General features: G+C 44.6%; 1 protein-coding gene across 4 annotated transcripts in view; it reads right to left on the minus strand.

The window, feature by feature from the left end:
* Window positions 1-10188, minus strand: part of zeb2 (zinc finger E-box binding homeobox 2) — a 130003-nt gene extending 119815 nt beyond the window's left edge. Inside the window, exons 1-2 of one of the 4 annotated variants that reach the window (XM_033024705.1) lie at window positions 9999-10188; window positions 7667-7814 (exon numbers count right to left, since the gene is read on the minus strand). In XM_033024705.1, coding sequence (XP_032880596.1) covers window positions 7667-7739 — 73 coding nt within the window. In that variant the 5' untranslated portion in view covers window positions 7740-7814; window positions 9999-10188. Of the gene's footprint in view, window positions 1-6272; window positions 6296-7666; window positions 7815-9998 lie in introns of those variants that run through there. The other 3 variants (XM_033024706.1, XM_033024707.1, XM_033024708.1) reach the window with 3 other exon arrangements.
* Window positions 10189-10797: the final 609 nt, after the last annotated feature.

Here is a 10797-nt window from a genome sequence, read left to right on the forward strand (position 1 = left end):
TATGTAGTATTGAAATTCATGTTAATAAATAAATAAATGGCTTGTATTCTAGATGTCATGATATCTTAATCTGTCGATCTGCTATTGATTGTTCCCTTTCCCAATGACCTTGCCAGAAGTGCTCTTCCACCTAACAATCAAATATACAATGCCGTATGTCTACATTATAGCTCAAAACTAGTGTTTCACCAGAGCCCAGGGCAGGAGATAGCTGCAGCAGCTCGCTTCACTCACAGCACTTGCACTGTCACTTCCCATTTCTCATTCAAAATAGTTTTACCAACTATCTCTCTCTCTCTCTCGCTTTATGCACCTATCCATACAACACACGCACTCGGATGTGTAAACCGTCTCTTTCCCGTGAGCGGGTATGAATTCAAAAACGCCATCATTTTTATTTCGATTACTAGTTGCTCGTTTATGGGGTTTTTTCCTTCTTTCAGTGACTATTCCAGACTATCAGTACTATCCAGTTCCAAGAATGCGTTGTAAACCGCATTGTGCAAACTGGCGACAGCAATAATCGCCCGTGTGTACCGGTGGATATTGCACATCCGCAGAAACTCCAACAAGAGAGGTATATTTAGCTCTTAGGGCTAAAGGAATCAAGGGATACGGGGGAACAGCAGGAATGGGATACTGATTTTAGATGATCAGCCATTATCATATTGAATGGCGGTGCTGGCTCGAAAGCTACTGCTGTACCTATTATTCTAACAATCGCACCTCCAGTTGATTCGGTGGCAATTTACTGTCGGGTGGTGGGTATGCGACAAGTTTATTTCTAGGTGTAATGCTCAAAGATCGTAACCTTTGCAACTAAATAGGTCCCCTTTCCGATTTGTATTCATCTATGCTGTGTGATGCACTGTTTTGTTGTGAGCTTTCGCACCCCCCCCCCCCCCGTTTTCCAGGCCCTTTAAGGAATGGGCGAAGGGCCGGATTGAGGAGCCTTGCAAGTGAGTGGCTTTGTCAACGGGCCACCTGTCGGCGTGCGAAACCCTGCCGAGCCTTCCGACTTCGCCAAGAGCACTCGCTCACTCCCTGTTTCAAGGAAACTCTCGCAGTCGCTCGTCGCCAGTTCCTGGGATAATTCACCAGGAATCGTGAATGCAACAAGCTTCCTCTCCATGACTTGGAAAACCGCGCCCAAAACATTATTAGCTCTATCAATTTCGAAGACATTTATTAAATCCCTTTTCCGCCCTTCCCTCTGTCACCGAATCCTGGGATTCCCGCAGGAGCCGTGCGTTGCTTCTTTGTACCATGTCCAATTTCAACTCCTTTCATCTCTTTGGTTACGTGATTTTAAAGTGGAGATTCCCAGCTCAAGGGGCAGAACACCTTTGCCGTTCCCGCTGAGTTACTCCAGCATTTTGTGTCTACCTTAATGGGAAGTTTATCTGCATCAGTCAAGCAGGGACACAGAAGTTCATAACCACCACAGCAAACACACATCTTCCTCAACAACTTTCTCACACTGCCAAGCTGCCCGGCACGGACAAATAGACTTTTAACTCACAAAGTACCATATATAAAGTTCACAAATGACACTTTATTTTAAGACACGGGTTTTCTTTTTCGATACCCCCCCCCCCCCCCCCTGAAACATTACTGCATTTGTTCATCTGGTGGTTGGTGTCGAGGTAAAACAAAACCTCAAAGGGTTAATTCGCTTGCAAGTGTCTCTGCAGAGGTTCGACATCTCTTCGGCCTGGCTAAAGCATTAGCCTCGCACCTCGCCTCGCAGCCCCCCCCCCCTCTATTTCGCGACCAGTTCGCGACGTTCAATATTCTCCCAACTCTAACAAGTTTCCTAAGGTGTTCGTTGAAGTAAACACGCCTACGCCCCTAGCCACTACATACGGCGGAGAGAGAGGGCAGAAAAGCAGAGATAAAAGAGTTAACACTCAAACGTTACCCAAAATCGACGCGAAACCTACAGAAAACTCGAAGACTGCCCTTCGAAAACTATTTCAAACCAGCATTGATTGGCAGTGTCTCTCACACCACGCAGGTAGATAGATGTTTTAAAAAAAACGGGAGTCGTGTATTGCACATAGTTCCCAGAAAGTCATATATATTTCAACAAGAGTAATTTCATCTGGTTTTCAAAAATGACATTCGTGTTAATTTCACCAAGTCCAACCCAGCCAATTAATCGTTGCTAATTGCCCCAATTGGTCCGTGAAAAATGTATGGTTGGCTGCTTGTGCACTTTTGGCGAAAAATAAAACCCTGCCCTTTTTAAGATTTAGTGATAAAGGTGACGACTGAACTGTAGCTGTCAACTTCACTGACTAAACTGCTGTAAAATACCTTGAACTTCGTGACCATGGCTTGGCTGGATATAGCGGAATGTCGCCTCAGCACGATGTGTGCTGGTCCACATACGCTGAATTACAACTTTTATTTATTTTTAAATTGTGTTCCCTGATCTGGTGAAATTAAATTGAAACTAAAATCGAAATCGTCTGAATATAAATGTATTTCCTTTTGGGGAGGGAAACGTAAAACAGCTTCTCTCGCTGGTTTTCCTTTTGAACTGTGTGGTACTGAGCTGCCCAACAACACAAAACAAAATGTTGTGCAGCAGGCATTTTCAGAACATACACCTGACCTCAGATACGGGAATAGAATTTGATCCTCTTTAGACTGCTCTGCTCAAGTGTTAAAGCGAGTGGCCACGAATAGTACAGGCATGCCATCCTGAAACATTATCTATCCGTCATGCAGGCCAAGGCTACATAGACAGGGGAGACTGCTAGCCATGTAAGGATGTAACCAGGGGAAGCCCAGTTAGCTTTTACAAACACCTAAGCTATTTTCCTCGACACCAAACCCTCCCCTCCTTTCTCTTTCCCTCTCTCCTTCCCTCTCACTTTTCTTTTCATCTTGTTCTTGATGCCGAATGCAAATTTAGCCTGCTGGCGGTGAAAGGGCTGAATTGTGATTAAGAAGAAGAAGCTCTTTCTTTGTTCTCCCCTCAGGGGATGTTTACTGGGAGAGACACGGCGGATCAGATATGAAAGGCATTCAGGTCACCATTGATGTGAGTGAAAGTGAAATCATACCTAAGGCATTTAAAAGACCGCAGTGTCAGAGTTCAGCTAACGGTACCTCTGCTGTGCATATTTTCCCGTTAGGCAAAACTCTCAGAGACAACAAAATAAATAACTCCTCTCACAATAACATGCATATGCACACTTTTAAATGACAAAGTTTTCTTTTTAAAGAAAGGAAACGTTCCACCTCAGCTACAACATATTAATTTGCTTTGAAAGCCCTGCTTAGTTTTTTTCCCTCCTCTCCAAATGATCCTGCATGCATCTGCTCAGCCCATCAGCAATTAAGTGTCGGAAGATCTTTATTAATTATGTTACACGCTTTAAGCAAAGAATCTTTCTTTCAACAGTAATGCCATCGCAGCCAGCCTGACTCGTTCCGTCTCCCAACCCCCCCTCTCCGCTAATTTTTTAAAAACAGGCTCAAAGAGCCAACTAAAAGCCCATCAGGAAAGGTGTCTGTCTTGGACGCATAGACAATTACACCCTTGTGTGATTGAGCACTGAGTAGGACAGTGGACACCCTGGCACTATTGACGTTATAAACATGTAAATGAAACACATTAGTCCTGACAATAAATTGTCTGTGATCACTGCAAACCTGCACTGTCTCTCTCTCTCTCTCTCTCTCTCTCTCTCTCTCTCTCTCTCTCCCTCTCTCCCTCTCTCTCTCACACACACACACACTCACTCACTCTCTCTCTTTTCTATCTATCTCCCTATATATATATATCTGTGCTTTGATAACAGAGACGCAAAATAGTATGTACCTTGGGAAACCGTTTTCTTAAAAATGACGCAAGGAGCGAAAACAAAAAGGTTTTAAAGTAAAAAATATTCAGAAAGCTTTTTCCTTCCCTTCCCTCTTTAGTGAGAGTGTACCTACAATGCCAGGACTAATGTTAGCGGACTAAAATGTTTGAATTGGAAAGAATCTGCCTCTGTTAAGTCTTGAAAGCAATGTTGCTATAAATGCATTTCTGCCTATCCTCTTTACCTTCAGCATAAATGCAAACATAAAACACTGCACGCAGCATCTGGTCTCTTACTCTCAATCCATTCCTCCAATGTACCTTTATTGACAATGATCAATATATCCTAGCAGAAGGGAAAGATCCTTTACTAATGTGTTTACTGCTGATGATTGATGGCCACTGGTCTGAGGTAAGTAGAGGGGGCGGGGGGGAATAAATCCTCACAACCTATTGAGTGATTTTATTACCTGAGAAAAAATAAACTAGACGGTCGCCTGTAATTATGTCCACGTTGCTCTTTTATTATGCATAATATAAAATCTAGATTAACAAAAACTCTAGTTCACTCACAGTTGTTCACTGGGGTAGCTGTAAATGGCAACCAAGTGCAGCTTTTACAGTTGGCTGTTACTTGCAACACCTGATGAAAGTATTGCAACAGTGTGCTGATGGCTTCGAGGGTTTCTAGAGTGATGCTTATCTCCCCCCCACCCCACCATTGTCTGCGGGGACTTTGTTGCCCCCTCCACTCTTCCACCTTTCTTTCACAAGTTATCTGGGGTGTTAAGTTTGTTGTTGGAGCTGGCCGCCGCCCGAAACCTGGACTGAGACATACACTGGGTCACTCGACCATGATGATAGGCTCACTGTTTAACGTCGCTCAACAGAAACAGCAGTGTCGGCCCACAAGAGTTAATCCCATGGCCTTTTTTTATTTTTCTCTCTCCCTCCTCTGCTAGAAAACCCTCGGAATTTTTTTTTTGCGGAGTTAGATCGTCCAGAATTCGCCAAGTTTTGTTTCAGCTGCATTTGTTTTATGTTAATAATTGGCGCACACACCTCGCGCAATCCATCTCTACTTCGAAAAAAAGATCCAAACTTTCTTTAAACAATTCTCGAGGTGTGAGTTAACCTCCGTTCTCCAAAACGAATTCGGATCAACTTCAGTTTGAAAGCTTTCGCTGAAGTGATCACTTTGACGAATTGGATTCGAACAGTAAATATATAAAATGACCATAAGCATGTGTGGGAGGTGAAATCGGCGACCTTACTTAATAATTAAACATAGTGGGCACTATTTCTGTTGTGAACAAAGACCATTCTCAGCAAAACATGAGTATTCGCAGGGAGAGTCGTGAACAGGATCCGTGTGTGATAGGGTGGGGTAAGGGAGCAGAGAGGGGGAGAACGAGAGAGGGAGAGAGAAGCAGAAAGAGAAAGAAAGAAATAACGAAAGAGAGAGAGAGAGAGAGAGAGAGAGAGAGAGAGAGAGAGAGAGAACGAGAGAGAAAGATGGAGAGAAAAGGAAAGTTGTGTAACAAAATATCCTTGCGAAGGGTTAACTAAATCGACAAGGACACTTTCTTTTCACGGTGCATCTACACCCTCAATAACGGGAACGCGGCTACCAGTTGTGAAATTGCTACATGCACATCAATTTCACTTGCTAAAAAGCAGTTTGATTTCCTTTGATCTAACTGGAAATCAAAGTTACCCAAAGTATAAATTATTAAGTAAGCGCAGGTCTCCCGAGTCTTGAAACAAAACACTTAAAGTAAAAGTGTTTCAAAGTTACAGATGAGTCAGTAATCATCTGACTCGGTTTGTGACTGAAAATGACACTGCCTTTTGTTCGATATTTTTTTCCCTCTCGGTATTTTCACTCCCCTCCTGGCTGATCACATACAATTACTCGCAGCCCAACATCTCCCCCACGCCCTCCCCCCCCCCCCCCCCCCCTCCCCCTCCCTTCTCCGTCTTCTTTCCTGCAATACATATCGTCCTGATAACATCTTCAAATGCTGCTATCAGCGGATGCACAAGCAAGGAGCTGACATCTTTCCATGTCTCCAGGAGAGACGTGGTGTGTGTGTTGAGAGGAGTGGAGGGGTAATATATATTATAAACCGTATTCTGCAAACGAATATAATAAATGCAGATGACCCCCTCCCCCCCCCCCCCCCCCCCCCCCCCCCTCCCACCCCATGGGAAAGTCGTTTGAATGTATGTTTGACACGGGAGTAAATGAAAAGTGCTTTTACCTGCCGCCTTTAACTGGCGACCAGAACAGGAAGAATAGGGAGGGGATGTATTAAAGTCTAAGGGGGGGGGGGGGGGGGGGGGGATCACGTCTTTAAAAAGACCGGAAAGCGAGGCACTCAAGAAAACTTGGTCACGACAGATACCCAGCCACTGATCTGAACGGGATGTCGGTTCAAAAAAGGGTCCCTACCTTAATTTGTCTTTCCCTAACACTGGTTTCAAATCCCGTGTCCCAATGTTTGGCGCACACCGCTCACAAATGTACAAGAGAGGGGGAAGGTGGGTGGGAGAGAGGGGTATGGAGGAGGGGGAGGAGGGGGGGGGGGGGGGGGGGGTTGGTGGAGTGAAAGCCACTCAGGTTAAATCTCCTGCCACCAGCAACGTGCGTCTGGAATACTTGGTCAGGAAGAGGGAGAAAGGAAACAAAAAGGGGAATCAGACTCAATCTTTCATATAACAACAAAAAAGGAGAAAATCAATAACTTTAATCTGCTAAAGGAGATTGCGTACAGGGGGGGTGGGCAAGGCAACGGACAAACGCACCACACATCGTCTTCCCCGTCCAGTCGTTATGGGCAGTGTGGACAGAAACTCGCAATTCCTTTCCCCTTTCTTATTTTTCCTGCTATTGTAACGGACACGTTATTAAGTGATGAAGCCAACACAACCCCGGCAAAGGGGACGGGGTGGGGATGTGTAGGTGGAAGTGGGGGGTGGGGGGGTAAATGACACACATGATGAAATGACTGTTACACAAAATGTCGATCTGGCGGCATCACATTTGAGCCTGTGCGAGGTGGGTACATCAATAATAAACCCATCAACAAAGCCTGGATTTGAAACACGCACACGCGAGCTTTAAACACTGCAAGGGGACAAGAGGCGCGGGCACACACACACACATACACACACACACACACACACACACACACACACACACACACACACACACACACACACGCGCGAAGATGTGAGTACCAAGGATAGAAAGGTTTTATTCTAATTCCGTTATCAGTTCTCCCCCACCCTTTCCCCGCACCACACAACAACAACACAACAAAATCTAAAGAAACAAGAGGGCACACGGAGAGATCGCGGCTTTGCTCTTTGGGAAAAAAAATAAAGAAACTCGCTTTCGGCTTTTGTTTTATGGGCCGAAAAAAAGTTACCCATCCTTTTAGAGGGGTGAGAGAGAGAGAGCAAAGATTACCCCCGGATCGGACAGAAAGTATTAAAACATTGACACAAATATATGGGAGGTTAGTCTGAATTGCTGCCAGAGTCTGGTACGCCGTTTCTCTTTAATCGGAAGAGTTTAAATAAATAAGCGATCGCTTGGAAAACAAACAAAAGAGACACATAACGGTTTTTTCTCTCTTTTAGGCAAACCGATGTATTGGGGAGAGCGAGGGACAGGAGTAACTTTCACACAACATACATTCAGCACTTTCACTGGGGGAGGTTTCCCCTCTTCAAGTCAATCAACATTACACACACACACACAAAAAGGAGCCGCTGCTAATAATCTGCGGGCTAACTTTGTGCGGGAGACGACTGCAGTAAAGGGAAGGTGCTCTCTCCTACCGTTTTTCCTCCTGGGGTTGGCCTGTTTTCGCCTCTTACACCTGGGGCCATCCGCCATGATCTGCTGCTTCATTGATAAGAGTCTGATCAGATTCCAGGACTCGGCATCGGCTCGTCCCCCCGGCTCTTTTCACGACGCTTTACGGTCCTTCGGAGAGAGAGTGAGAGAGAGAGAGAGAGAGAGAGAGAGAGGGGAAAAAAACAGAGGCAGCGTTTACAAAACACAACACGCCAACAATGTGTTTTACGGTACTCATTTAAATACTGCCCGCGAAATAAAGACAGCCCGGCCACCAGCGCACTCAGCGGACTGTGGCTCTCGGGAGCTCCAAGCTTGCACCTCCTGCCCGTCCTCGCCGCTCTGAGCGCACATCACACAACTCTTTATCTCAAAAGGTTCAAAACTGGGGCCATTGCACGACAGCGGAAAGCTTGCAGCCCGTCCAAACACGGAAAAGATCAAGCGGCTTTTTATTTATTATTTGTATTTTGTTTTTTTTGTTATATTATACAATTTAAAAAAAAAGAGAAGGCAATATTGTCAGAATCGCGTTTGAGGTTTTTATTTTAAAGAAGGTTTTTTTTTTGTTGGGTGTGTGCGTGTGTGTTGTTTCACTTTAGCCTTTTGTTTGAGTTAGATGAAGGGAGGGGAGAAGCGTGGGCGATTCGCTGACTTACGAGATGGGAGAGGTGGGAGAATAGACCCAAGCGGTCGATGGTCCGCCGGCGTGTGAGCAGGGTGCTGCTTTACAAGACTTAGGAAATGTTTGATTTTTATTCCTACAGACTGTGGGAAACGTGTAATCGTTAAACTACATGTGCAACTGAGGTGATGAAAGGCAAAGTAACGGTGCCGGCTGAGATCAGACTCAGTGTCAATCAATGCGTTTCCGCCCTTTCTGGATTGCACACTTTTTACCTGCCCGTTATTTACTTTTTTTTTGCACCCTCTCTTCCTCAAACCGAATATTCCCAGCGCCCGTTCAACCTCCCCACCCCCTCCTTTCTCACCCACTCATACACACGTTCACACACAGTCCAAAGCATCAAACAACCCCAGGAACCAAAGGTAATTCCGGCCCATGTGGGCAACGTGTAACAGTAATATGACATGGATATGGTAATTCCCCCCAAATTTACAGATGTTCTTTTTTTACTTATAGTAGGACAAATTTATAGCGTGTAAATTGTGACAGGAAGCGTTTAAAAAAAAATGTTTTGTTGTGAATTCAAACTGAAACGAAACTGACAAATAGGGGGAATCCAGTCATAAAATCCGCTCTTGGAAAGGTTCGCATCAGATAAACCAGCGCCCAGCAACCATACGCTAAATGGCTAATATTTACTCGTGTACATTGTATATATGAAAGCACAACCACAAGCCACATAATCATTTTTTTTTAAATACCAACAAAGACCACTCAAAAATGGCTCGTCTGACTTATGTGATAAAGTCATATAAGCGACCAAGCATGACTTAGTGAAAAATGCCATCAATGTGTTATACGTAACAATTGTACTTCCATTCTACTTCTCCGAGTAAAGGGGGGGAAATTAAAATAATTTCGCCTACCATCTACACAATGAATCATACGTTTCAAAAAATACATCATCCGCTCCCCTGAATTCTGAACAAACCGACTTTATCAATGATTCAACTTAAACACGCACCCAACTTTCACTTTTGCCATTACCATAGATTTTTCTGACCCCCTTTTTGAAGTTTTGCGATAAAGAGTGCGACGAGGGAAACTGAAAACACAGCACAGTTCCGAAAGGCATCTAAAGTTTTTGCAAACGAATCCATTCACAATAGTAAGGGACGGGGGAGAATCCTTCACTTGCAAAAATGTGACTTTTTCCCCCCGAAAATTTCCCTGGTATTATTAAAAACAATACCGAGCTTCTGTATCCTTCGAAAATTCCCTCTAAAGTAGCACACAGCGAGGACATGGGACGCGTCGAGAGCCTCGCACTGCCGTAGCAGGTAACGGTATATTTCAACAACCCATTCCTTCCTAAAATAAATAGAGGCAACTTCGGACGCAGGCGAAGCTGGAGTAGAAATCGTAGATTGTTCTAAAGGAGTCATATCAGCTGATTGACTCGTTTCATATTAGTTCATCAACACCTTTTTTTACACCTGGGCGTCAGGTACTTGGACAAAGTTTTCTACCCACAACATTCACGGGGAAGAGCGGACGAAATTCACCAAAGTTTATTTCCTCGCGTATTATAAATGTCCGCACTTGAAAATAAAGCTATATATGCACATATACATATCCACAGATGTATATACTTATATATATCTATATATATTTGAATAAAATACCTGCTCCGTCCTGGCTGTGTTGTTTGTTAAGTCTGGTAACAAATCGGTCGCATGAAGAAGGAGTCGAGGTTTTGTTTAAAAGGAGGAGAGAGAAAACCTTTAAAGACTTGAGGAAGGACCGTTATTCCTGCTGTGCAGGTTGGAACTGATCGCTCCGTTGTCTCCCACACCAGGAAACACAACCTGTGGACGGACTGACGTGTTCCGCTTGTTGGAATGACATTTTTCTATAAAGAGAGTCCCCGAAGTGCGGCCGCAGAAACGTACGCCACCTATCTTCATGGTAAGGGATAATTGAAGATCCGTAAACGTGATCATCGGTAGACGTGACGTTTTGAGACATTTTTTTTCCTCCCTCTGTGCGCTGAGTAGTACGAATCTGGATCACATTACCTTTACAATCGTAGCCCGCATCAGAGGATGGGGAAGAATGGTGGGGAGCGGAAATGCAGATGTTCCCCTCTCCCTCATTCGGCGCAATCGTGAAATTGCACGATTCTGAACTGGTTAACTGTATGTGAATGTAACGATCACACAAACCCCGCGCTGCCCAGTGACACGCGGAAAAAAAAACCTCAGGCTCTTTTCAACTCTTGTTCAGGCTCACAGAGGCAGTGGGATGGACGGAGGCATCGCTAAGTAGCCAGCCTTCCAGATGAGACTGCGGATCAGATCTGCACCGGCTTTTTTGTTGTTTCTTTTGCAATGATCCTTACATGACATTTATTTCACAAAAAAAAAAGTTTGGGAGCTCGCGGCTCTCTTTGCTTTCGGCAATTTATCTGAACCGTCTGATCCA

The sequence above is a fragment of the Amblyraja radiata genome, chromosome 7, assembly GCF_010909765.2.
Source record: "Amblyraja radiata isolate CabotCenter1 chromosome 7, sAmbRad1.1.pri, whole genome shotgun sequence".
In the NCBI taxonomy this organism is placed as follows: domain Eukaryota; kingdom Metazoa; phylum Chordata; class Chondrichthyes; order Rajiformes; family Rajidae; genus Amblyraja; species Amblyraja radiata.